General features: G+C 44.5%; 2 protein-coding genes across 7 annotated transcripts in view; one reads left to right on the forward strand and one right to left on the reverse strand.

The window, feature by feature from the left end:
- Window positions 1–8,440, forward strand: part of SFXN4 (sideroflexin 4) — a 24,405-nt gene extending 15,965 nt beyond the window's left edge. For 2 of the 5 annotated variants that reach the window (XM_060033991.1, XM_060033986.1), the window contains 2 exons: window positions 1,607–1,724; window positions 2,788–4,204. In XM_060033991.1, coding sequence (XP_059889974.1) covers window positions 1,607–1,724; window positions 2,788–2,865 — 196 coding nt within the window. In that variant the 3' untranslated portion in view covers window positions 2,866–4,204. Of the gene's footprint in view, window positions 1–1,606; window positions 1,725–2,787; window positions 4,205–6,480; window positions 6,611–7,047; window positions 7,071–7,715 lie in introns of those variants that run through there. The other 3 variants (XM_060033988.1, XM_060033989.1, XM_060033987.1) reach the window with 3 other exon arrangements.
- On the reverse strand, window positions 5,357–23,481 carry DENND10 (DENN domain containing 10). 2 transcript variants are annotated; one of them, XM_060033984.1, is made up of 9 exons: window positions 23,372–23,481; window positions 20,862–21,058; window positions 19,458–19,537; window positions 16,160–16,308; window positions 14,739–14,850; window positions 12,810–12,910; window positions 10,088–10,195; window positions 8,113–8,207; window positions 5,357–6,653 (listed from the first exon to the last, which is right to left on the reverse strand). In XM_060033984.1, the coding sequence occupies exons 1-9, from the start codon at window positions 23,424–23,426 to the stop codon at window positions 6,477–6,479; spliced, it is 1,074 nt and encodes a 357-aa protein (XP_059889967.1). In that variant the 5' UTR covers window positions 23,427–23,481; the 3' UTR covers window positions 5,357–6,476. The 2 variants fall into 2 exon arrangements, with proteins under 2 accessions (XP_059889967.1, XP_059889968.1); XM_060033985.1 differs by lacking the exons at window positions 16,160–16,308; window positions 23,372–23,481 and having other exon boundaries at window positions 20,862–20,966.
- Between the last annotated feature and the right edge of the window lie 3,244 nt (window positions 23,482–26,725).

The raw sequence follows: 26,725 nt of genomic DNA on the forward strand, positions 1-26,725 counted from the left end.
GATTGATTTAGGGCAGATGTGCAAATCCCGATGTGCACATTCCAGCAAACCTGGAATCTCGCCCAGGCCCTGTCCTCAGTTACATCTGCTCCTGGGCATGTCCCGGCACCTGCTGAGGCTCAATTCCTCGCTTCTAGAATGATGAGTGTGGATGATTTGCGGGTTCTCCCAGCTCTGATATGCTATGAATATTGCTCAAGCCTCTTTTTCCCCCTTCATTCCAAGCATGTGTTAAATTAGCTTAAGTGGCCCAGAATCAGTAGACTGCCATCCCTTTTGAGAAGCGAGACATGGCCTGTTAGGAGGAGAGCCTGGGATCAGCCAGTATGAGAGGCCCCACTTGCAGTGAGTAGCTTAGGGCAGAAGGGAGCTGCGTTGGTTTAGATATTGGGTACGGTCAGGGTACGCTGCCTGTGGCAGCTGATCAGAAGCTCTGGTGCAGGACGGTCCTCTCTTCTCCTTCGTGGGTGTTGTCTTCCTTCTCTCCCACCACACACTGGCTTCTTCATGTTGAGGGACGTGACTGTAGCCACCTCCCAGCTCATATCCTCACAGTGTCCTGATGAGAGAGAAAAACACAGCAAACCCTGGGGGTTTAGGGGCAGGGAATGTCTTCCACTCAGTTCACAAACTCCCAAGGAAGGATTCTGTTGGCCCAAGAGGGGTCACCTGTCTGGTGCTGAACCAGTCTGCTCTGTCCAGGTGGTGAGCTCGGAAGTCCCTGCTAGGACCACACAAGGAGCACATTTCAGGAAGTAGCAGTGTCCTGGGCAGAGGCAACTGTTACTTCCCGTGGTTGATCCAGCTAGGTGGGTGTGGGGACTTCTGTTGGGTTGGGGTCTTCCTGAACCTCTCTGGCTGGCCTCAGAGTGGGGGCTTCTGGAAAAGCTGGGGTCCTGCGGTTCGTCCCCTGAGGCCTGCACAGTGGCACCTGCTGTCTGGTGAGGAGAGATGGTCCTCATTTCCCAGTGGGCCTTGGGTGCCTGGAAGGACCTCATGTCATCCCACAGCTATGATGGTGTCCAAGCTGGAGTGACCACCTTGGCTCTTCCGACTCAACCCTTTCATTTTACGTATGAAAAAACTCAAGGCTCAGAAGGGGAAAGTGACTTGCCCAAGAGCACACAGTCTGTCAGTGGCCGAGCCCCAGCCGGACCCCAGGACCCCAGGTCTCTGACTCCCAGGCTGGGCTTCTTGCACCTTCTTCCCACACTCTCAAAGGTCATGGTCAGAATGTCACATCCGTGTCAGTGTAGCCCAGGGGAGAGCACAGGCTCTAGAATCTGACCTCTCACTTTTAAGAATTCGGAGATTTTTGACAAGGGACTTACACGGTCTGTGGCTGCAGCCTCTTGTTCGTGTGAAGGGTATGATGATAACACAAACCTCACAGGGTCATGGGAGGATCTAATGAGCAAATGCGTGTGAAGTGCTTGACCCGGGCCTGACGTGTAGTGAGTGCTCTGTGGGTGCAGCTGCTAGTATCGCCTGTTTGTGGGGCAAGTGGGAACCAAGTCTGGGCCTGCAGCTGCTGGCAAGACAATTGGACACCATTCGAGCAGAGGGCTGACCTCTAAAAAAAGCCCTGGTACCTTGTCTCTTACAGGACCCAGTTTTTCCTGCAGTGTCCGTGGTCACTGTGGACCCTAAAGCTTTCTTGTACTATCCTTGTCATGGGACTCATGGTGCCAGTTTCTTTCAGTGTATTCCCACAGATTGGACGGGTAAGTGTCCCCCTTCGACTTCCTCTAAGAATATATATCTCTTTCTTCCCCTCGTTATCAGAGTGAAATAAATTATTCTCCTAAAAAATCTGCGAAATTTTCAAAAGTATAAAACAAAGTAACATTATTTATGCATAATCCCATCTCCCAGGTCACTTGTACAGTTTTGGATTCTGTGTTTCTTAACTGTATATCTGAAGCATGTTTCTGGGACGTTAAAAGAAGACCTTTGAGATATTTTAAATACTTCATAATATACTATAGCGACACCCCACCCAATGGAACTTTCCGCAGTGATGGAAATGTTTTATATCTGTGTTGTCCAGTGTGTGTAGCCTCTTATCACATGCGGCTGTTGAGCGCTTGAAACGTGGCTAGTGTGACTAAAGAACTGAAATTTTAATCTAGTTTAATTTAATCTTACGTGCTCACATGCAGCTAGTGGCTGCTGTTCTATAGACCATGATGATCTATGGTGCGTCAGACTGCCTGGACTCAGATTCCCAGCTCTTCCATGACCCTGGTCAATCTGCTTAAACTCTCTGAGGCTTAGTTTCTATTAAAGACATGATGATCATAGTACCTCTGCAGAGCCTTGTTGCTGGTATCAAGGACGTTATTGATGTAGCAGATATCAATTTCTAGCAGTTCTTGGCTGTCACCCCCCTGTCCCCAAACCCCGCCAAGCAAGTCTTGGCATTTGCTGGACTTTTAAAATACCTTGTTGGTCCAAGGTGGGCATGACGTAGCTGAATGGTGGTCCTGTCCTGCCTAGGGTGGTTTGCAGAGAGAGCCCAAGGCTAAGAGGGATTCTGCCAGGCCCCTGCCCAGGGCACCTCCTTGGACATTACATAGGCCACAGCATTTGTTTATATTTGAAATTTTCTAAAAGAAAGTTTTTAAGAAGTTAGGTTAATGTTTCTTTGTTATTGATTAGACATCACTGAAAAGGTTATATGAAATAGATGCTTTCTGAAATTGTGTTGTTTTTTTTTTTAAACTTGGCTTCTAAGGCAAGAAGATGTCTTAATGTGAATATTAAGAATTTAACTTTGTGTTTTAGATACAGTGCAGTGAGCTTGAAAAGGAAATTCAGTCTGCAACAGAAGAAACAGAACTCTTCTATAACAGAGGGGTGTAGGGGTGAGTTTTAGGTGAATTTGTTTGGTACCTGCGTGAAAACCTTCCTCCAGGGTTTCAGTTTGGACAACCCTGCCAGGAGAGTCCTGGAACCCCCAGAGGTGTCTGCACCAACAGGATGGCTTCCGATTACGCATGCCAAGACTGTTTTGAGGCTGATCGTGCCTAGGGTTAAACAAGCTTGGGTGGAAGGAGAGAAACGGGGGCTGTCCTGTCTAACCCACCACACGGGGTTGCTGAGGGGATGAATGTGTGATGTAAGATTCAGTTTTCTATTCGTCAGCCTGTGAAAGGATACTGTGAACTTACTAGTAAACTTTTCTAAAGTTGAGTATTGGAAAACAAAGGAGAAAGGTCCACCAATGCCCACGTGCCCAAGGCACAGCATTAAACTGATGGCCCATCTCGAGGTGTACATGTGGGGAGCCAATGAAGGCCTCCAACCCCCAAAGCAATCTTGTGTCCCTTCTCAGCTTACTCCTGTTAGACAGCTGCTTAAAATCTTTGCCAGCTGCTGCCCAGCTGCTTCTTTCTCCTCATTGGCAGGTGACCCTGTCTCCTCCTCCACTGTGAAAGCCAAGGCTATTGGCCTCCTGGCTCCAAACCTGCTGACCTCCCTCCACACATGCCGGCCTCCCCTCCTCCGTGCAAAGTCAGCTGTGCCCTGGGCTTGAGCCCGACCCTTCCTGTTTGCTCAGGGCCTTTGCTCTGCGGCCTCCTCTGCCCCTCTGGCTCCAGCCTCCCCGCTCTGCTCCTTCTCCGTAGCATTTCAACTGCTTGAGTCACCTGCCTCATGCAAAAAGCAAAACCCCCCCTTTGTAGCCGGACTTTTTCAGAGAGTTTTCTACCCTCACTGTTTCCACCCCGCCCTCCACTGCTGAGACTGCCGTCATCCGTGCCCCCACAGATGCTGGCCATACTGCCACTGCCCCCTGTGCGGGCCTGTCGTGGGGCTTGCTCTCCCCTGCCCAACAGGCCCACGTCCAGCGGCCCCCTGCGCTTCGCCATCTGGATGTCCACTTGAGACCATCTTCCCCTCCTAACCTCAGGGAACGGCACCACCACATACCAGTTTCGTCAGACAGGATCACTGGCCTCGGCCTTACTCCCCCATCGCCCCACCCCATTCAGCACTATTGGGCTGAGTCTGTTAAGTCTCTAGAACTCACCCCTCCGCGTCCACTGCCCGGCCCAACAGCATATCCCCTGCTGGTGTCGCTCATCAGTCCATCTCCAGCCCGCTCTTCGAAACCACACCTGCTTAAAAGCCTTAAATGGCTTCCCAGTACATCAGGATCAAGTCCAAATTCCTCGCCATGGCAGGCGGGAGCCTTTACCTTATTCATCTCTTGCCACTCCCTCTCCTCACTCTGGACTGACATCCAGTTCCTCAGATGTGCTGTGGTCTCTCTTCTCTGGCCTTCCCACCAGCTGTTCCCTCTGTTCTGGGCTAACTCCTCCCTGTGCTTCAGGTCTGACTTGGACGTCAATCACTCTTCTCCAGGAAGCCTTCCAGGATTCACAGAACTGAACTAGGTGCCCTTCCAGTGTGTTCCCATAGTGCTCGTATCATGCCTAGCACTTGCCACACCGCGTGCAATCCCGTTTGCTGAAGCTATGTGCCCATAGACTGTGCACCTTGATAGCAGGAACTGTTGTCTTGGGCATCAAGGAAGCCCCAGGATACGCAGTCCACGGTGTAGAGTAGGTACCCAAACGTATGTGTACTGGATGGAGGGCTGTTTCCAACACACCCTGCCCCAAGTCCTCTAAGAATGCACCTGTGGCTTTCAGTTTTCCCTAGGCCACAATGACAGTTGTCTCCAAATTGGGTAAAAGATGTTTCACACAGCCTAAAAGGACAAAATCAGTAAAAGTGATCTATCAGTCAGCTCCATGTAGCCACAGGCTTATACTAAACAAACGTAACAAAATGTGCAACGGCTCCAAGTGGAGGTTCAGCCACTGACAGATAACTGAGTAGTAATGTGAGAGCATCTTTTCAGAGAAGGCACTTGGACCTTACAGTCAGCTCCAGGAAGTGCGGGGTGGAGGAGGGCCGGGCAGAGAGAGAAGGGCTGAGCCAGTGGTGGAAGGAACCAGACTGCCTAACTTTCAAATCGGTCTTTGGATAATTCCCCGGTGGGTTTGCAGTTGACTTTTAAAAAAGGGTTTTTTCTTTTGTTTGTTTGGGGTGGGGAGAATTAGAGAAAGAGGGCACAATTTTTCATATGCCTAAAACTGCCGAGTATCAAAATATTTTATTTCTGTATCATAAATTTGTCATTTTAACAACTTTGATCATTAGCTAATAGAGTCATACAAAAAAAACACGGGCAAAAATGATGTTAGTATTCATTCTCATAAAGTGCAGATTTAATTTTCAATTGTTGGCCTCAGTAAACATCATCTCATTTCAAATCCTCCCCTGCCCCCACCCAAGGAGGGGCTATTTTTAAAATTTTTTCCCTAACAAATGTCTAACACCGGGAACAAATGAACGATCCAATAAAGACAAGCTTTTTTGCAAACATTTTTCTGGGTAAGATTTCTAAGGACAACAGTACTGAGTGAAAAATAACCTTTCATAATGAATATGAACACATATAAGAAGAAGAACATAATTTAGACCCCCATGCTTATTTTGCAATTTTTAGGTCTCCAGTTATGAAAAAGTTACCTAACTAAACAGAGAACGGTTATCTTCATACGTGGCCAAATTATTTTTACTGATGTTGTTTGAAGACATTCTCTGGTTTTGGCCTTTACAAGAAGTTAATTCTCACACTCTCTCACCAATTACATAAGGCTGCTGTTTCAGCCATAGGGACATTTATATTCCAAATGGGCTTTCTTCTTTTACTCTACTACATAAGGACTGGCATCTTTTTCAAAAGAATATTGCTAGCAACTGGGTTAATTAAAGAGTACTAATGGCTTAAGTTTGCCAAATGCTTACCTCTGCAACAGTATAAATATGGATCATTAAGTTGTCTACTCCAGTATAAAATCTATGCAGAACCCTCATACTATAGGCAAAATGTTCAAAGGCTAAGGAAAAAAAAAATTCTTTTACAAGAAAGTGCAACTGCAGGGTCTTTTGAATGATCTTCTAGACGGTTCTGCAGAAAACTTAGTAGTTTGGCTCAAAGTAGAGTTCCTCATGAGGAATTAAAGTTCTTCCTAGAAGAATACAAAGCACAATTTCAGGCAGCTTTCTGAAAATAAACCATTAGTTTGTGGTTACACACTGAGACAAACTGGAACTTATAATAATGAAGGCTTTCGCATTTGCTGTGATTTGCAGGAGAACTTGACAGAGCTGTTCTGCTCTTACTCCAGGACATCAGGCTGTTTTATAATGTTATATATATAGGTGGTTACAGCACTTTGTAAACATTGAGAGTAGGCATGAAATTAATCAGATAGGAGGAAATCGGAAGTGTTTTCGTATGTGTTTCAGTGCTTTTTCAGGTCAAATTGCAATGCTTTCAAATAAATCATTAAAAATATAACATTTTCTTTGTTATTTCCAGTATTTTACAGTTAATGGATAATCATGGTGCTAGGGCTTTAGATCAGTTATCAGTAGTGATACATTCTGTCCCACCATCAGATTTTCAGCATTTGTTCCGCGGCTGCTAGGTGGTAGAGGAAGTTTTCTGTTGCTGGTGGAAATCGTCTTTGCTTTAGTGCCTCATAATTGAGCACTCGCTTTTCTCCATCATCCGAAACTTCTGAAAATGGAGCCAGGTTGGTGAAGATTTCTTTTGTTTTTAGGGAAATATCCTTTAATAGAACAGGAAGATACACAATATGTTAGTATCAAAAAAATCTGAGTTCTCCAGAATTCTTCCTGCTATTCTTTTTTAAGTTTATCAGACTAACTTTATAAATTATAAAAAACGAAACAACAAAAAATACATGTCATGGTTAATTTTGAGCAGCGGTGACGGTGGGATCGGTGGGGGCGGGGTTAACCATTTTTAAAGTGTGTGCAACTCAGTGGCGTTTCAAGTGCGTTCACAGTATTGTGCAACCATCGCCACTGTCCATCCCAGAACTTCTCCATCATCCCAAACCAAAACTCCGTACCCATTAAACAGCAACTCCCCACCGGCCTCTCCCTAGCCCCTGGCGATGACCATTGTGCTTTCTGACTCTATGAATTGGTCTATTCTAGGTACTTCATATGAATGGAATCACGATATTTGTCCTTTTTGACTGGCTTATTTCACTTAACGTGTTTTCAAGGTTCATACACGTGGTAGCACATGTCAGAACTTCATTCTAAGGCTGAGTAATATTCCACCACGTGTATGTACTACATTTGTTCCATTCATCCGCTGATGGACATCTGGGTTGTCTTCACCTTTTGGCCATTGTGAATAATGCTGCTGTGGGACACGGGTGCACAAATATCTATTTGAGTTCCTGCTTGCAGTTTTTGATATATACCCAGAAGTAGAATTACCAAATCTATGTTAATGCTATGTGTAACTTTTTGAGGAACTGCTATTGTTTTTAGAACAAATCTCTCCCCAAAGTCCCCTCCTGCCTGGGATGAGTGACCCAGCACCTGTCGCACGGGCTTTATTCCCCTTCACTGACTGACATTCCCCTCAGGTGGCTGAGGACTCAGCAGAGCTCGCCTTAAGGTCATGTCTTTCTCCTGGTTTGCTGACATCATTAACTTATTCAAATACTGTGAACCTGTACAACATGGTAGGCACTCTCATCATACATTATACTGAGTAATCTGTGTACCCCTTTCAGTCCATGAAAAACACAGTAATACAAAACTCAAATTTACGCATTTCACTAACATTGTTTTCCCTCTAATGTTGACAGGGCAATGGGTGGCAATGACCATCTGTCCGGTAAGACAGTCTCAGTGTTTGGGTTCTCGGGAAAAAACCTGCCCACTCCTCCCAGCCACAGCACCGAAGAGAAAGGACAGTGCTGCTGGCGGGTCCCCGCCAAACCCTATGGCCCCTCTCACCACCTGGCAATCACATCTTTCACTATAAACGCTTGGCTTTGGCACCAACGCCCTCTGTCCGTCTCTCCCTGGAGCCTGATAACTCATTGGCTCATCTTCGCCAGGGCCAATCCTGCAGACCTCATCTCAGCAGCTGCCCACTGGCCTCCCCAGTAACTTCACTCTGTGCTCGTGAACAGCAGATAACCAGCCGCTGCCCAGCGATGCCGTTTCGAGACTCAGTCAGTGGGAAGATTAAGGCATTACCTGTATAACTTGACTGTCTGATTTCTCTGGATCTTCTGCCGACTGGACAATTAACTGACCGATTTCTTTATGTAGTTTGCCCATTGCCATGGCCTCTGGTGAGATCAAGAAAAATATTTAGATGTTTACATAATGAAAAGTAATCATCTATCTGGAAACTTGAACGATCACACAGAGGGAATTTTCAAAAAGCAACTGACAACCCCCCATTTCCATCTTATTACTACACACAAATATGGTGACACAATAGGAGGTAAGGCATGATCATGGTTTATATACTTCATGTCCAAAATAAAAATACACCACCACCAAACCAAAATTCTGATAAGAATTATTTTTCTTTCTAGACAAAACCTAATGAAATCTGACTGCCTATGGGTTGTGATTGTAAGCCAGCAAACAGCCTGACTTTCCTGTCCAGGTCTTCACAGTTGAGAATTCACGTTTATCTTTCCGGCAGGGATATTGTGAAAGCAGCACTTCCTGTCAGTTCTGCAGAAGCAGCTCAACATTCACTGTGTAAAGGCCCTTAGAAACGAGCTAAGGCAACAACCCAAGTTACATTAATTACATACACTGCTATTTTCTGCAGCCAGAAGGTTAACAAAAATTTCTGTTTGTTACTCGTGAGGGACAAACTCCACTGGGATGAGCCCGTTTTATAGACTCAGAGCAGCAGAGGGCAGCAGGGAGTTGCCAGGCTTTCCAGTCCTAACGCTTCAGCAGTTTCAGTGGCCCCGGCTACAGCTAGTTTTCTATCACTCCGGCTTTACAAAAGGCAATATCCCCTAAAGACCTGATACTATATTTTGAATTTTCCACCATGAATGTTTATTATATTTGTAATTTCAAAGCAAAAACAAGTTCTGGTTCTACTAATTTGAGGTTGCTAGATAAAACCTCACATTATCAGAACCTAGCTAACAAAAATCCCTAACTGGCTGGCATTCAGCTGCTCCCACTTCTAGGAGAAAGATCAATGACACTACAAAAGCTGGTATCTGTAATTCCTGTCTAAAACCAATACCTCATAGTGTCCTAGGCTCAAAACGCATTTAACCCAATCTTTTCTACTCTGTGCAGCTGTAATTTAGGATAATTTACAGTTGCCAGAGATGACCCTATGACACTAGAACACCCTTTCTTGGTCATTAGCCCCAAGAATACTCTCATTCCCTGCTGCTTACTGAGACATCCTTCAAAAAGATTTTCCACACGGGAGTCATGTTCAACCCTCGTGTGGTGACAAATGTCTGCACACACTTTGATACTCCTTCCTTTATAAGGTGGAGTCTAATTCTTCTCCCTTAATGACTTGCTTTAACAAATAGAATGTGGAGGAAGTGATCATGTATGACTTCCTAGACTAGGTCACAGAAGGCACTGTGGTCCCCCCTCTCTTGAATTGCTCACTGTTGGGGAGACCAGCAGACGCGTGGTGAGAACACTCAAGCTGCCCTATGGAAAGGCCCATGTGGTGAGGCCTCCTGTCAACAGCCATGTGAGTCAGCTTGGAAGTGGATTCTCTAGCCCCAGTTGAGCCTTCATTTGACTGCAGCCCTGGCAATATCTTGATTAAAACCTCATGAGAGACCCTGAATCAGAACCTCCTAGCTAAGTCACTCATAAATTCCTGCCCACCAAAACTGTGAGATAAGTATTTGCTATTTTAAATCACTAAGTTTAGAAGTCATCTCTTATGCAGCAATAGATAACAAATACACCTTGTTTGAATATGAAACTGAAGAAACAAGACAAACAGACCATTTATCTTATTAACATATAACCGTACAGCGTAAGCACTCAGATGTATCCCTAAAAGGGTCAGGTCTATTAACATGAATGCTGTGTTCTAGAAACAGAAAAATCCCTCCAGCACAACAGGTGAAGCAGGCCTTCAAAAGGGAGAATCAGCCTAAAAAATACAACTGCTTGGCTTACATCTTGTGTCAACAGAACAGAACAGAGAACTAACCTTTTGCAAGCGGGGCAATGGTAATCTCACCATCTGCCAGATTCACAAACACATCATACAGGTCAGATCTATTGCTCACCTCCGAGTCTACAAATCCAGCGACGTAACCTGCATTACAGAGGGGACCAGCGTTACTAGAGTAGGAAGAAATCACATTGTGAACATACCAAGAAAGGAGTGAGTCTAAAAGCTCCTCAGCTGCTTTTCTTCTCTGCTTTATTTATCCAGGGCATTTTAGCCATATCCCGCGGCATTTATTAAGATGACATTTTTGCCAATTGCCTGAAGAAACTCAAGCAACTCAAAATGTTCCAAAACTAGGTTTCGGTGTCAAGGAGGAAGGCTGAAGCAAAGCATCTGCTTTTCAGTCATCGTTATTTGGGTCAAGAATGACAGAGGAGGCAGCAGGCAGCAAGGATTCTCTTGACCACTGTCCCCCCTAGGTCTCTGTCAACAGGGAAGTCATAGCCAAACACTCGGGTTCCTCAGGGATAGCATAGTGGAAACAGCATCATCTTCCCCAATTTCAGATCTGATACAATAAATGCTAAAGGAATCAGGGCAACTCAAGAATTAGCAGACTTCTGGAATTGGTGTTAAGACAATGGTTCCCAGACTTTGGATTTCACACAGCAGTATGATTAAAAAAAAAAAAAAATTTTTTTTGTTTTTTGAGGACCAATTTTTTACTTCAGCAAGTGACAGCATTTAAGAAACAACAGCAGCGGACTTTCCTGGTGGCGCAGTGGTAAAGAATCTACCTGCCAATGCAGGGAACACGGGTTCAAGCCCTAGTCTAGGAAAATCCCACATGCCGCGGAGCAACTAAGCCCGTGAGCCACAACTACTGAGCCCGCATGCCACAACTACTGAAGCCAGCGTGCCTAGAGCCCGTGCTCTGCAACGAGAAGCCACCGCAATGAGAAGCCTGCGCACCGCAACGAAGAGTAGCCCCTGCTCGCCGCAACTAGAGAGAAAGCCCACGTGCAGCAACAAAGACCCAACAGAGCCAAAAATAATAAATAAATAAATTTATATATTTAAAAAAAAACAGCAGCAACAAAATCAAAAACCTGGAGCTCAAGATGGCAGCAGTGGGCCGTGTGCAGAGAGACTGCGGCCCGGCACTGCCACCTGGAGCGTGAGCCCTGCAGGCAACTTGCGAGAGCTCTGCTGTCCCACCCACAAAACGAGATCCCTATAAAACAGCCCCGACCCCGGTTTGCGGGGGAGAGCGTGGATGCACCAGCTGCGACCTCTCCATTCTTTGATCGAAGGATGAAGCTTTCCTTTGCTTCCGAAACGAAAACTCATTCTATTGGCTTGAATGGCACTGGGCAGAAGGACCCTTGCTGGAGACGGACTCCAGAGGTGGAGAAGAAGCTGAAAATGGCCGAAGCCAATTTGGACCTTCACAGAAGATATCTGTAGTCTCCTGCAGTTAGAGGTGGTGACCTGGCTGCTCCTCCCTTGATTTGCAACTGTTCGAATCTGCCCTTTGGAACTCAGGGTAAGTCATGGAGGCTGGAGTCTTGTCTACAAAAAATGGGGGACAAAAAGGCCTCCGTGCCTGGGAGGCCCATAGGGCCCCGCTCAGTTTCAATTTCTTCTTGCCAATTGGATCATAAAGTCACTGAGGAAAAGTGTCTTGTCTTATATAATACGGCAACTTGCCAAGACCTCAGCATATACTAGGTGCTTAAAAAATGTTTATTGCATGATGACTCGCTTCCTTGACTAATACACACCATAATTCTTCCATCATTTGGGAAATAAAGGGGCTGTAATATTGTGATATAATAAGAAATGTGTATTTGGTTATCGAGGCTCCTGGCCAGAGCTCCTACAACACAAGCCTGCGCTCTAGAGTCTGTGCTCCACAACAAGAGAAGCCACCGCAATGAGAAGCCCGCGCACCACAACGAAGAGCAGACCCCGCTCGCGGCAACTAGAGAAAGCCCGCGCGCAGCAACAAAGACCCAACACAGCCATAAATCAATCAATCAATCAATCAATGAAATGAAATGATACTGCAGATTCCTGGAGAGGGGACACTATTCTGTAAGTGTTCCTGAGCCAAGTTGCCATCCAAATGGAAAAATGGAACCAGATCCCAAACCCACACCCTACAAAAAATAGTAATGCCAGGCAGATTAAAGACTTAAATGGGGATGAAAAAGCTTTAAAAATTTTTACTAGAATATATAGGAGAATACCTTTCTACTGTTGGGATAGAACTCTTCTTAAACAAAATATAAAAAATAAAATCATAAAAGCCTAAAAAGTCCCAACACATTAAAATTAAGATTTCTAGGGACTTCCCTGGTGGTCTAGTGGTTAAGAATCCGCCTTCCAGTGCAGGGGACGTGGGTTCGATCCCTGACCGGGGAACTAAGATCCCATAAGCCATGAGGCACGGCCAAAAAAAAAAAAAAAGAGGGTAACTTTTATGTGATGTGTATTTTACCACAATGTTTTTTGTACTTTATAATTTTTATTGGAGTATAGTTGATTTAGAATGTTGTGTTGGTTTCAGGTGCACAATTTTTTTTTTAATTAAAAAAACTTTTTAAGGGAAAAAAAACGGTTGCATTTACCAAAAAAAAAAAAAAAGATCAGTATGCCCCTTAGGAATGCACTTAAAAAAAAAAAAAAAAAATCCCCCGAAACAAACACCCCTGGTAAAGCTGAGCTTCTCATCCCCTGGGAGCCTGCTGTCTACCTGGGCACATCTGCAGGGCTTCCAGCTCGTCGGCATCCAGGTGCACGTAGGAGTGAAGTATGGTCCAGTCCTGTCGATGCCACACCAGGGCAGGCAGAGTCCTGGGGTCAAGGTGAGAACACAGATGGTTGCCAGCCCACACCTGAGACTCAGCCCATCCTCTTCCCTCTTCTTCTGGGGGAGGAAACTGGTTACCAGATGCAGAGGGAGAACAAGCCCTAAACATGCCAACACCTCCTCCAGGCTTCAAAGTAAAGTAATGCAGTGTTTTAAACACCGACTGTTGGGTCAGATTGGCTACAAAAGCCTCAAGGTAAAGTTTCAAAAGATCTCCATGGTGGCAAGGAAGGATGCTTCTGAAGTGTTCCTCCCAACGCCCACTCTGCAGACTGCCATGGAGGGAGCCTGAGGGTAAAATCCAAAGTGGGCCCTGCAAGCAAGAAATTTTTGTGAAGTCTCGCATTTCATATTTAAAATTCCAGCCAAACTTGCAAACTACTTTGTGTTTGTTTTTATACAAAAATAAGTTTTCTTAAAGAAACTTCCAATAAAACAGGAAGAAGTAGGTGCCGAATTTATCTGTGGTTTTGTGAACCCCCTGGTGGCCTGCTACATATCTCAGAAGCTGTGGACACTCCCGTTTCAGAAGCATAAATGGAGAGGAAAAGGGTAATTGGGTGGAAAAATACAAGGTTTGGGAGTCAGAGCCGGGCAAAAACTCTGGTCCTGTTACCTAAGATCTAAGGCAATCACAATCATAATAACAATGATCGTCTCTAGAGTGCCCACTATGGACAAGGTACATGCTGAGCACGATACACAAATTATTTCCAATCCTGAAACCAAGCTAACGAGGCAGGTATTATCATCTTCATTTTACAGATAAAGAAACTGAGGCGTAGAAACATTACGTACACTTTATGTGGTCACAAGGCTAAAAAGTTGCCTCCCAGGACTTTAACCCAGGTCCTTCTGACTAGCAAGTCTTTCTTCTTCTCAATATCTCACCCTTCGCCTCCATCTTCTCATCTATAAACAGGGCAGTAACACTTCCTCCCAGGGTTCTTGTCATAAGTAAAGTTAATAATTTAAGGTGACTTATACAATGCCTGGCATACGGTAAACAGCATAAATACTAGTTCCCCTGCTTTTAAAGAAGGATCTAAGTTCGATTTGGCAAGGAAAACAAAACAAACTGTATTTATTATATAAATAATACAGTCTGTAATAAAATTGAATGGAAGAAACAACTTACCTAAAACAGGGGTCAGGCAACTATGGCCCAGGGGTCAGGCAACTATGGCTCATGCCCGTCTTTGCACATAAGATTTTACTGGAACATAGCCGAGCTCATTCATTTACGTATGGACTGTCCATGGCTGCTTTTATGCAACCTGTGGCAGTTAAGTAGTCGGGACAGAGAGCGTATGGCTACAAGCCTAAGATATTTACTTTCTGGCAAGGGAAAGTTTGCAAACTCCCCGCTCCAAAATATTCATATTTCAAAATTTAAAGAAGAATGTTCAAATTCAGTAACCTTGAACTACTCAATCTAAACTAAAACATTACACCAAAATGGTATTTCACCCCCAACCTAACTCAGCCTGTTTATACCAGTGTGCAAAGAACAGGGTACACAGTGACACAGAGGGCCCCAAAGTGGCTGCCAACAAAGTTTACACTTTTTGGGCTTCTCTGGTGGCGCAGCGGTTGAGAGTCCACCTGCCGATGCAGGGGACACGGGTTCGTGCCCCGGTCCGGGAAGATCCCACATGCTGCGGAGCAGCTGGGCCCGTGAGCCATGGCTGCTGAGCCTGCGTGTCTGGAGCCTGTGCTCCGCAACAGGAGAGGCCACAACAGTGAGAGGCCCGCGTACCGCAAAAAAAAAAAAAAAAAAAGGTTACACTTTTTAATGATAAGAGACCATACCTGGTAAACTCCTGAACAGCTTCTATTTTGGGGTGATAGACGACAATTCTTTTCTTTAGCATCAGTGCTGTGTGTAAGATAACAGTTTCCATTCCAAACTGAGATACAATGTCTTAAAACAAAAATAATTATGTTACTGCATTAAACATTATACAAGGAAATCAAGTTTTTACTGGAAATTATTCTTGTATGAATGCAAAATTATTTTCAACACAGAATAAATTTAGGTAAATGTTATAAGTACAGAAGCACCTTATTTGGTGGATGGGCATATCAATTCATACATCTGCTCCCCAGGATGGGCGTTACAGTAGCTACACCTGCTCCCTCAAGGGACAGTACGCTGGATGCACAGATGAAGCCAGACTCACAAGAAAGTGGAATTATATGAAGGGAACCACCATCCTCGGTGTCGTGCAAACTTAAATTTTAAAAAATGTTCACTGACCCCCCCCAAACCCACATACACATCATTGCATAAGTCCTTGTGAGACAGTTGGACAAACACCTAACACCTCAACAGGGATGCTTAGAAACCATATAAAACAGTAGGATCAAAAGTGGAGACAGGGCTTCCCTGGTGGCGCAGTGGGTAAGAATCTGCCTGCCAATGCAGGGGACACAGATTCGATCCCTGGTCTGGGAAGATCCCACATGCCGCAGAGCAACTAAGCCCGTGAGCCACAACTACTGAGCCTGTGCTCTAGAGCCCGCGAGCCACAACTACTGAAGCCCGCGTGCCTAGAGCCCATGCTCCGCAACAAAAGAAGCCACTGCAATGAGAAGCCTGTGCACCGCAACAAAGAGTAGCCCCCGCTCGCCGCCAACTAGAGAAAAGCCCGCGCACAGCAATGAAGATCCAACACGGTCAGAAAAAAAGAGTGAAGACAGGTGCTGTGGGAGGATGAGAAAGAAGGCCAGCATCGCCCTAGGAGTTCTCCTCTCCTCCCTTTTAAGGACCTGATGTCTCGGTTTAGCCCTAGGCTGGACTTTCCAGCGAGGAGAGAGGGATGGGGAGTTAGAATGGGAACTCTGGGTCAGGGGCTTGAGCTCCCCAGGTGGAACAGGTCACTGCTAAGATCTAAGGAAAGGAAAATGATGGAAGTCAGTGGAGACCTCGACCCATGAACTTTAGCTCACTGGTGAAAGTACATTTCTGTCTTAACAGCTGCAATCATATGGAAAGAAACACCGCAGAAGTCTGCTTTCCTGACAGAGTTCTAACCACATAAGGAAATGTAGAAGTTGAACTACCCTCCTGCATAGGAAACAAATATCATGTAGATGAAAATATATGGAAAGATGAAATAACAGAGTCTAATGACAGATTGTCCTTGGCTTGGGGATTTTGTTGTTGCTGGGATGGACTCATCTGGGATGGGTTTTTGTTTCTTTTTTGCTTCTTTTTATTTATTTATTACCTTTGATGGAGCCTGCAAGGTATGCCTTTCGGGCATCAAAATCCTTGCTAAGGAAAGAGCCATTTTCTTCACTCTGGCATATCCCCTTTGTGAGAACCGCGATGTAACTCTCCATCATCTTAACTGGGCTCCCATGTTTTAGGTACATTCTGTGAGAAAGGACAGAAAGCAAGTGTGCTACTAGTTAGCATGAACCACCTGGAGAAACGCACCGAGGCCAGGTATGGGTACGTTCTAAAGAATCTAAGCCAACTTGCTAATACACCTGTGAATGCCTGAATCTTTTCATGATGTGGTTACTTCTATAAATTTAATTAGAAAATCTATTAGAAAAACAAAACAACCACTTGAACAACCTTCAACAATTCTGTGAAGTCAGCCCTCTTGTTACATCTGGGGAGGCCTGCTGTGGTCCACTTAGGCAGGAGAATGAACTATGGACTTTCTGAGGCCCTGCTGTTCTCAAGAACATTGTATCCTTGTCTCTTTTTATGTCTTACATTCACAACTGTTTTTGTTAGTCATAACAACTGTTTTATTGCTGGATATCCTCTGACAAGAAAGGAGTTTTATGCATGGTTCACAAAGAAAGCAGTAATTAGGTGTAGAACCTATATTTATTATCAGAGTTCTCAGAGGTAGCTGTATTTAGATAATTAAGAAATCAAACTCCTTTAAGTTTCTGGTGATAAATGCACACTAGACACATTCATCAAGTTAAAACTTCCAGAAAATGCTGACAGGAAACTGGCTACATTTATAGCCAGTGATGTGAAATCAGCCCTTTCCCCTGAAATATCTTCCTATAAGTAAGTAAATGTAAATTCTTCTGGAGAAGCAGGACTGGGTCTACTTGGGCATTTTAGTAGCTGAAGGGATAGAAAATTGGGACGAAAATAAAATAATTGTTTAAGAAAGATCACTTGAAAACTATATTTTCTGTAGACTACGTGAAAAAAGCGTGTGATTTAACTGCTTACTAAATTTTGTCAGTCATCAGTGTTTTAAAATTATTTCAATGCATAAATTGGGGAAAAAAGGCAAAGAACAATGAATATTGTAAACTATCATATATATAGAACAGTCAACCCCATATACATGCTTATATATGAAGAAAATATCTCCAGTAAGATATAGAGAAGGGAAGCCCAGGAGCTGCCTTGGGGTGGGGAGTCCGTAGGTAGAATTAGAGATGGGGAAGAGGGGAAGGAAGGGACTTAGGGTTCACTGTATACTCTTCGGCATTATTTGCATTTCTTTTTACGATGTGCTTACATTACCACCACCAAAACAAAGCAGGAAACCAAAAAACACCATTCAAATTATTAAATTTTTTAAAATAAAGTAAAATTTATTTTTTAAAATTTAAAATTATAGAAAGGGGTCATGGATCTGGACCCAGATCCCACAGGGGGAATGAACCCCTCCATGCGGGTTTCCATGGCCACGTGAGCAGCGTACTGTGGAGGGCACCTCTCACCGGAAACGGGAGGGAGCACCTCACCACCATCAAAAAGTGTGAGTCTAGGGCTTCCCTGGTGGCGCAGTGGTTGAGAGTCCGCCTGCCGATGCAGGGGACACGGGTTCGTGCCCTGGTCTGGGAGGATCCCACATGCCGCGGAGCGGCTAGGCCCGTGAGCCATGGCTGCTGAGCCTGAGCGTCCGGAGCCTGTGCTCCGCAACAGGAGAGGCCACAACAGTGAGAGGCCCGCGTACCGCAAAAAAAACAAAAAACAAAAAAAAGTGTGAGTCTAACTAATACAACTTTGTAAATCAACTATACCTCAATAAAAGTAAAATAGAAAATAAAGGGAAAGTGAAAAAAAAAACAGTGCTTGCCTCTGTGTGTGTGAACAGGCACACGTGCACACGGGGAGAGTGAGTGTGTGTGCACATGAGCACGTGAGCGTGGACAGGCGCTAGGGCAAGCACTCAAGTGCGGTAAGGGGTGGGGTCAGAGCGGGTGGCTGGTGATAGCTTGAGCCCTCATTTCTCTTGTAACTGTGACAGAGAAGAGAATCCAGAATGTGACAAAGCCACAGCTCTGCACAAGCGGAGACACCCTCTGGGCTTCCTCCTGGGCAGGAAGTGGGGTCTAAGGCAACTTCGCCTTCTGGGCCCCAGAACATTTCCCAGTGAATTCAGTTGAGTAACCTAACCCTGACTCAATCAAATGAAATGGGAGTCCAACATTTGTTCAAAAACAACTTTGCAGTGTTTTTAGTTCACGGCTTCTGGATGGAGCCCCTTCTAACAATAATCATCTCCCTTTGTGTCAGTGCCGCATTTGCGAGCCATACACCTGGAATTTATCTCACTGAAAGCAAGAAGCCTTTCTTATCACAGCTGACTGCAAAAACAATAAAACTTCATTTTGTCAAAATACAACCTAACCGAAACACTTAGGTGATAAGATTGTATTCTTGCGCTGTGTGCGCACCCATGCGTGCATGTGCACGTGGTCATACACAGAAATTGCAAATAAGACAACCATATATCAGACTTATGGTGAGAAAAACAGAAACAACTCCCCTTATCCACCCCCCCAAAAAAAACCTACTTATTGGGCATAAACCTGAGGGCTGAGAGTAATACATAACACTGAGAATTATAATTTTATCTAGTAACAATATTAGAAAAAAAACAAAACCCCAAACCCTGAAAAAGTCTTGATTAAAGAAAAAGCCAATATCCCTAACATATAAGACGGATTTCATTAATTCCACCAGATATACTTATCAAGGCAAAAAAGCAGACTGTATATTTTAGTTAAATTTTTTCAACCGCTGGGATGAAACTGAAGGCATCTATCCTTCAGTTTAACGATTAACCAAAAAATCAGTTTCTCAGCTCCTCAGCATTCCAGCTAAGAAATATTTTCCTGTGCTTTAGCATAATTCAAAATGCCCATTAAACTTTCCCCAAATGACTCCCACACACAGACCTTGCCACAAATGAACCAGCTTACCACTTCCATCCTAAGGAAAGTTCCAGATTGGAAACGAGCAGAAGTAACAGACCAAAAGTGGCAAGTGACTCAAAGTACCCAGAAATTACAATAGTTGTGCAAACTGCCTCTTCTCCTCCCCGCTACCATTTTCCCTAATAAGAGGAGCAGTACCATGGAAGCAGAAGACAAAGTTCCTCTTGATAAAACAGTGTTTGTAGGGCCAGTAAAGGTTAAGTTGGGGAAACAGAAGGCTGAAATATGCTTCCTCAGTGTAGAAATCTGCTGTATTACTGTTGAGTAAGATCTTCATTTTTGTGTATTAGCATTTAATACAGTTTTCATACAGACCTACACAATATCCTAGTGAAGGCGGCATATTTCTCTGGATTAAAATCTTTGGCGGTCAGAACAATAGAAAAATGAGTCACCTGTCCAAAACAAACAAACAAAAGTACACTCTTTAAAGACACTTTAATAGAATTATCTTTATTACTATATCCTAACAAGCCTCTTACATAAGACATACCAGCATTAAAAAGAAAAGACCAAAATGTACCAAGTCCTCACTTGCCTCTTTATACTTTTACGTATATATACACACATAAAAAAATTATATATACATATATATTTAATATTTTAGTTATTTCCTCAAAAACATAAAAATATTTCAAAAATATCAGAAATGTGACTTTTTATTTAAGCCCCCCTACCCTCAACAAAGCAGAACTAAGAATGCCATATCAGACCTACCACATAGTGACTGTTTCCCACTAATGAAATAGAAGGATGGAAAACAACAAAAATACGTTTCAGTAAAATTCATACAGTAAAAATCATACAGTTCCCAAAATAGTCAATTCTCTGTAAAATGCTATATAGGCTAAAGGGCATTGTTATAATAACCTTCATTTATTTATATGCCTCTATTATTATACGTATAAATTTCCGATAATCATATACCTATTATTCCCATTAATGAGTATCTTTCTGCAATTTACATTTTCTAATTACTAATCTCTGTTTTATCTTAAACCTCTTACAGTTTCTAAATTGTTGCCTTCCTGTTATTTTAAACGTAATTCCTTACATTTAAACTGGACATGCTGCATACTGTCTGGTGATTGACTATAAAATCAGCCCTGAAATTGTAAAAGAAGTCCCCACCCAGAAACCGACCAGGAGCTCAGCCACTTCTTTCCAATATTCTTTCCTCTGAAAAAGCCACTGGCTCTGTGGGACTAGGAAAGTGCACAACGACCACATACTTACTGGTTTTTAGTCTGTCACCTGATGGCATTCATATGAAATGACACACACACACAAAGTCTACAGAACACATGAATTTCCTCAATTATCCTTTCTATTCTTAACATATCCTTATCATCCATAAACAAATGAAAAGGTTTCCTTAACTAGGATAATTATAACCTTTAAAATAGTTTTTAGTTATGGAAATATACTTCTTCCCACTTTTAATCAGAGTCCAGGCTTTGAAAATACTTCTACATTTCTACTCCATCCAAGTATAACCTGGGAAAGGCTTCGCTATACCAACCCCAGGTCAGTCAAATAATATACACCAATAAATACAATGAATGAGAGTGAAATGTGAAAGAGAACATTCCCAATTAAAGTCATATATTTAATATTTTTCCAAAGCGTATTGTGAATGATGAAGTCTAAAGCTAAGGGTTATTGGAATCTTACATCACTTAAAATATTTTTTGTTTTTTGACCCTCATACAGTCATACCTTTTTCAAAATGGAAGAATCTGGAACTTCAACTGTTGTGATATAAAACCATGTTCTTCTGTACTGACCAAAGACGAAGGGATGGAGAAGTTTGTTTTCCTCTGTAAGGCAGCATTTTCTCAGCAGTAGGTTCCTTAAAGTAGCTGTCGTGGAAGGATAGCACCACACCCACAGAACTTCTCCATTTGTGTCCTTTTCTACGGTGGAAAGATGGTCACTGTGAGAATGTCAAACAGCAGCAAGGAAGTGAATTGATTGGTTACTCAGAAGCACTTCGTGGAATCAATTTTAACACCCCATTTTATAAAGCAACCCAGAGCACGTGAGAACCCCCAATTCTCACCTACCTCTCCTGGTTACATTAGCTAGCTCTCCTGATCTTGAATTTTAGGCCACCTGAGTAAAAAGCTTTTCTAACAAATCATGAATGAAAATGTAGCCTTAGAGGTTTGCTAGGGGTCTTCCCTATCTCCTCCCACACTTTACCTTTTAATCTAGTTGGAAGGATCATTAATAAATACATAGAATGGGCTTCCCTGGTGGCGCAGTGGTTGGGAGTCCGCCTGCCGATGCAGGGGACACGGGTTCGTGCCCCGGTCCGGGAAGATCCCACATGCCGCGGAGTGGCTGGGCCCGTGAGCCATGGCCGATGAGCCTGTGCGTCCGGAGCCTGTGCTCCACAACGGGAGAGGCCACAACAGTGAGAGGCCCGCGTACAGCAAAAAAAAAAAAAAAAAAAAAAAAAAAAACAACAAACAAAAAAAATAAATAAATACATAGAATGGATGGGTTTGTTGAAAACTGGAAATTAAGAAAATGGTGAAATCTCTGTCATATGCTATGTACTGACAGTATGCATTCTATACTTAAAATTTTAATAATAATGGTTAAACAGTCATATATGTAGTTTCACCAAAGTCAACACCTCAGTAACAAAATAGGAACAATTTGCTAATATTACTCCAGGCAAAAATAGCCTAAACGTTAGAGAAACAGTAACTGAACATATAGTAGTAAAAATCCAGTTTTTGATCTATAGACTTAAAAACAAACCCTTTTATTATGGAAAATAGCAAGTATTAAAAAAAGTAGAATGATAAAATGAGCCTCCATCCCACAGCTTCAGCAGTTATCAACACCTGGCACTCCTTGGTTCATAAGGGTAAGGAGCTCCCCCCCCCCACTTATTTTTAAGCAAATCCCTTTTAAATTCATGTCGACATGAAAAATAAAAAAAACTGAATTGAAAATACGATAAGCCATCTTTTTCTTTGCTGTTACCAGATAAAGTCAGAGTTTAATTCAGCCTTAATTCCGAGGTACCTTCAAGAAGGACTAAGATGCCTGAGGTACTTAGGTTTTGCTTTGAAACAGTTTTAAAAAATCACATTAGAGATGAGCACAGGAAGCCGTTCCCAGATAAACGCACTCCTTTCATACAGTGAAAATAATCAGCAACATTTCGCCGCATTTCCGCCAGTTTTGCTAGATCCAAGCAATGTGCTTGTGTACTAGGGTTTAGGGGTATATAAAAATCTCAGAATACTTTTTCAAAGAACAATGGCACTCAGGGAACCGACAGAAGTTCATTCAAGCAACCCCGTGCTCACTGTCGCTGTTGGATGAATGGTTGCTTCAAAAACTCTGCACCAGGTTCAGGCACACACTCCAGACTGCCCAAAGATCCCAACACACTTCCATATCCATTAATTCCTCAGAACGAACTGGGATTCCACCCACTGTGATTATGTAGACACCTGTGTCATATGCACGACCTCTGTCTTAGGATGCAGTTCTCCACTGGTATGAGTTGGGGTTCTGGGGCTAGACTGCAAGGGTCCCCCATCCTGGGTCTGCCACTTCCTAATGTGCGTTCTTGCACAAATGACACCCTGGGCCGCCACCTGCTGCGTAAAGTGGGCATCAAACATTACCCAGATCCCCTGGAGCCGAGGTGAGAGTCAAACGGGAAACAATCCATGCATAACGTGCAGCACCCCGGGCTGGCAGTTGGCCACCGCGTCTGGAATCGCTCGATCACATGACCGGGGCCAGACGGGCGCCGGGCTGGCAGTCACGCGTGGCTCTCCCTCGTTCGGAGGGACCCCGGCCCTGCAGCCTCACAAACGCGCGGCCTGCAAGCTCCTCTCTGCATGACCGGCGACTCGCCTACGCGGCTCGGTCACCTCCACGTCCGGGCTCCTCTGTAGCCCGGGGCGTCCAGGAGAAGCTCCCTCCCAGAGCCTAGGAGGCCTCCAGGGTACCCGGCCCCGCCTCCCGGCCCGGCAGGCCCCACACAAGGCCGCGGGCGCCCGGGCCCAGGGCGGCAGGCCGGGGCCCTGCGCCGAGGAGGCCGGGCCCTGCAGCCCCTAGCCCAGGCCCAACATGGAGGGGGCCGCGCCCTCCCCACCGCGGGCGGTGCCGGGGACCGCGGGAGCAGGGGCAGTCCCGGGCCCAGGCGAAGTCAGAACTGGGTGCGAGCCTGCGGGGCAGGGCGCCTTCCTCCTCACCGATCAGCCCGACTCCGAGCATCAGCAAAGGGTCCGCAGCCTCAGTTGCAGCCATCTTCCGCCGCCGCCGCCGCCGCCGCAGCCGCAGAGCACCGCTCCCAGCTCTCTGCTCATAAGCTCCGCCTCTCTTCGGGACCCGCCCGCCCGCAGGCCCCCGCCCCGCAGGCTCCCGCTCCGCCTCCCTCCCTCCAGGCCCCGCCCCCGCACTGGAGGCCCCCGCCTCCGCCGCGCTCTGCCAGGGGTGTGCCCCTCCGTTCACCTTCACCGCAGGCTCCTCACCCTCAGAGATCTCCCTCATTTCTCTGCTCCAGATCTTCATTCCGCTCCCTCCTCAGCCCACTCCAATCTTCGCTCTTCTCTTCAGGCTTTCCTCACTCTACCTCTGCCCTCCAGTCTGGCTCAAAAGAGGCGTCCTGAGGATGAAGGAATGGACTCCATTCATTAAGTCCCTTATTCATCCAGCCATCCAAAACAAAAAAAATAATTGAGGATTTAAAATGGCTTTAGGACTTCTCTGGTGGTGCAGTGGTTAAAAGTCCGCCTCCCAATGCAGCGGACATGGGTTCCAGTCCAGGAAGATCCCACATGCCGCGGAGCAACTAAGCCCGTGCGCCACAACTACTGAGCCTGCGCTCTGGAGGCCATGAGCCACAACTACTGAGTCCGTATGCCACAGCTACTGAAGCCCGCACGCCTAGAGCCCATGCTCCGCAGCAAGAGAAGGCACCGTAATGAGAAGCCCGCGCACTGCAACGAAGAGTAGACCCCGCTCGCCGCAACTACAGAAAGCCCGTGCGCAGCGACGAAGACCCAACGCAGCCATAAATAAATTAATTTAAAAAATAAAAATAAAATGGCTTTAGAAATATAGTATTGACTAAGACAGAGCATTCCAATGGGGAACTTACTAAAACAGCCCAGAGGGATAAGCCTATTCAATAAAATAGTGCCGTTTGTTAGAGAGTGGATAGGGGTGCGCTGATCTGAAATGGGTGTTAAGAAGGATTCCCTCAGGAAGGGATATTTGAACCAAGATCTGAATGATGGGAAGGAGCCAGACAGTTTGGGTGGCTGCAGGATCTTTTCTTCCGGATTCTCTGTGCCTCTAAACCCAAATCACACAAAACTAATCAGGGAAAAATCTTTGGAGTCTATAGGAATACAATCCCACCCTCATCTCATTTGATCTTAAAAACAAATTTTTATTTTTAATATGACATATTTCATACACACATACCAATCTAAGAAAAACATATGGTTACCACCCAGCTTAAGAAATAAAGTATTACAAGGACGTCCCTGGCAGTCCAGTAGTTAAGACCCCGTGCTTCCACTTCAGGGGCAGCAGGTTGGATCTCAGGGAACTAAGATCCCACATGCCTCGAGGAGGGGTCAAAAAATAAAAATAATAAAGTAAAAAGAAACATAGTATTACAAATGTAGTTGAAGCACTCTCCTTCTCTTCCTTAATCTCTTAATTAAACTTCCCTATCCTACAGAGGTAACCACTATTCTAAATTTGTTGTTGTTTTCCTGTATGTTTTTAAACTTCGGTATATGTATCACTCAACAAAATATTATACTCCTTCTAAAACTTTATACCATTGCAACAATAGTTAACATTTATTGGGTGGCAGGCATTGTTCTCCGTGCTTTACTTGTATTACTTCCATAAATCCTCACAGTACCCCTGCCTGTAAGTCCTATTATGATCCCCAATTTACAGGTGAGAAAGCTGAAAGGAGATGCAACTTGCTCAGGATAACAAGTGGCAGTGCCAGGATGTGACACCAGGCCGTGGGATTCTAGCCACACACCGGGTCACCGTGCTCCACAGCCTCCCATGGTACGGCGCGCTGTTTGTATTCGTCTGTAAAGTGCTTTTCTTTTTTCCTTCTATTTTTTTGGCTCAGCGTTATGATTTATCCAAGTTAATATTTATAGCTCTGGTTCAGTAATTTTAACTGTTGAGTGATATTTTGCACGTGAAAATATGATTATTTCCATTGTCTGTTGATGGACATTAAGTTTGTTTCCTGTTTTTCACTGTATCATTACAGTGCTGCTATATTTTAAAAGTCTCCTCATTCTACCTGCTCTTTACCTTGAGAAATTCTTCATCATCAAGTCTCAAGTATGATTTCTTCCCTAAACCCAGGCAAAACTACATTGTCTCTCTTCCAAAGCCTAATAGTATTTGGCCGTAGAGCTAGGATTGGTGTATATTTAGGTGTGTATATGGCTCTTCTGTTTCTCCCATTAGACTGAACTCCTGGAGGGCATACACTTTTGGATTCCCTGTGCTTACTATTGTAGTAAATAGTTGTTAATATTTCTAGTTCCCACAGAAAATACGCAAGTATTGGGGGCTGAGGAGTGGGATGCAGAGTCAGAATCAGTTTGTAAGCCAAGCAGACATTTGCACTCCTGTTTCATTGGCCTTTGAAATGTCTAGTGGGGTTCTACAGAAAAAGTGTTTACAAGGAAAACAGATCCTCTTGTGGATTCTCTTTAACAGGCTCAATAATACATCAGCCTGCATCAATCATCTGTGCCTTAAGTACCTGCTTTTAGTGAAGGCCACTGCCACCCAGTCAACTAGGATAACTATATAAAATCACATATAGCAGCTACTGATATGAGCTGAAATAACCCATTGTTATATAGCATGGTCCTAACCCCCATTACCTTGCAATGTGACTTTAAAGAAGTGATTAAGTTAAAATGAGGCTGTTAGTGTGGGTTCTAATGCAATCTGACCTGTGTCCTTTTAAGAGGAAATTTGGACCCACAAGAAGATACCAGGGATGAGCTCACATAGAGAAAAAGCCACGCGAGGACCAGAGAGGCGGCTGTGCAAGCCAAGGAGAGAGGCCTCAGGAGAAACCAAACCTGCTGACACCTTTTTCCTGGACTTCTAGCCTCCAGAATGGTGAAAAATTAAATTTCTGTTGTTTAAGCCACCCAGTCTGTGGTACTTTGTTATGGCAGCCCTAGCAAACTAATATAGCTACTCTTAGGCAATTAGTTTTAGATACATATGGAGTGCTCTGCTGGATATTATATTTCTGTAGGGCTTTCCCCCGTTCTCTTACAACAGAGAAGTTTGAGAAAATTACCTTTGAGTCATTATCTCTGCAGTAAAGGGGTGGGGCCGTTGAGTTCACCTAGATAGTCTTCCTTGGATGGGCAATAGTTCCCACATCTGTGATTAAGACATATAGTCACCTCCTTTTGTGTTTGGGAGTTTAAGAGGAAATGTGCCAGACACCTGAAGGGATCCCAACACCTCCAAGGAGAGAAAGTGACACGGGGTCTGTGTGCATGGGGTGATGGACCCTGAAACCAGCCCTA

This window comes from Delphinus delphis, chromosome 16 (assembly GCF_949987515.2).
Source record: "Delphinus delphis chromosome 16, mDelDel1.2, whole genome shotgun sequence".
Classification (NCBI taxonomy): Eukaryota; Metazoa; Chordata; class Mammalia; order Artiodactyla; family Delphinidae; genus Delphinus; species Delphinus delphis.

What these genes read in the sequence shown, in the direction of transcription:
- DENND10 (XM_060033984.1), bottom strand. Translation starts at nt 23,426, where the DNA reads ATGGCTGCAACTGAGGCTGCGGACCCTTTGCTGATGCTCGGAGTCGGG. An exon ending in GCTCGGAGTCGGGCTGATCG is followed by an intron (nt 21,059 to 23,371) that starts GTGAGGAGGAAG and finishes TTTCCACCGTAG; the next exon opens with AAAAGGACACAAATGGAGAA. An exon ending in CCTTGCAGGCTCCATCAAAG is followed by an intron (nt 14,851 to 16,159) that starts GTAATAAATAAA and finishes TTTTGTTTTAAG; the next exon opens with ACATTGTATCTCAGTTTGGA.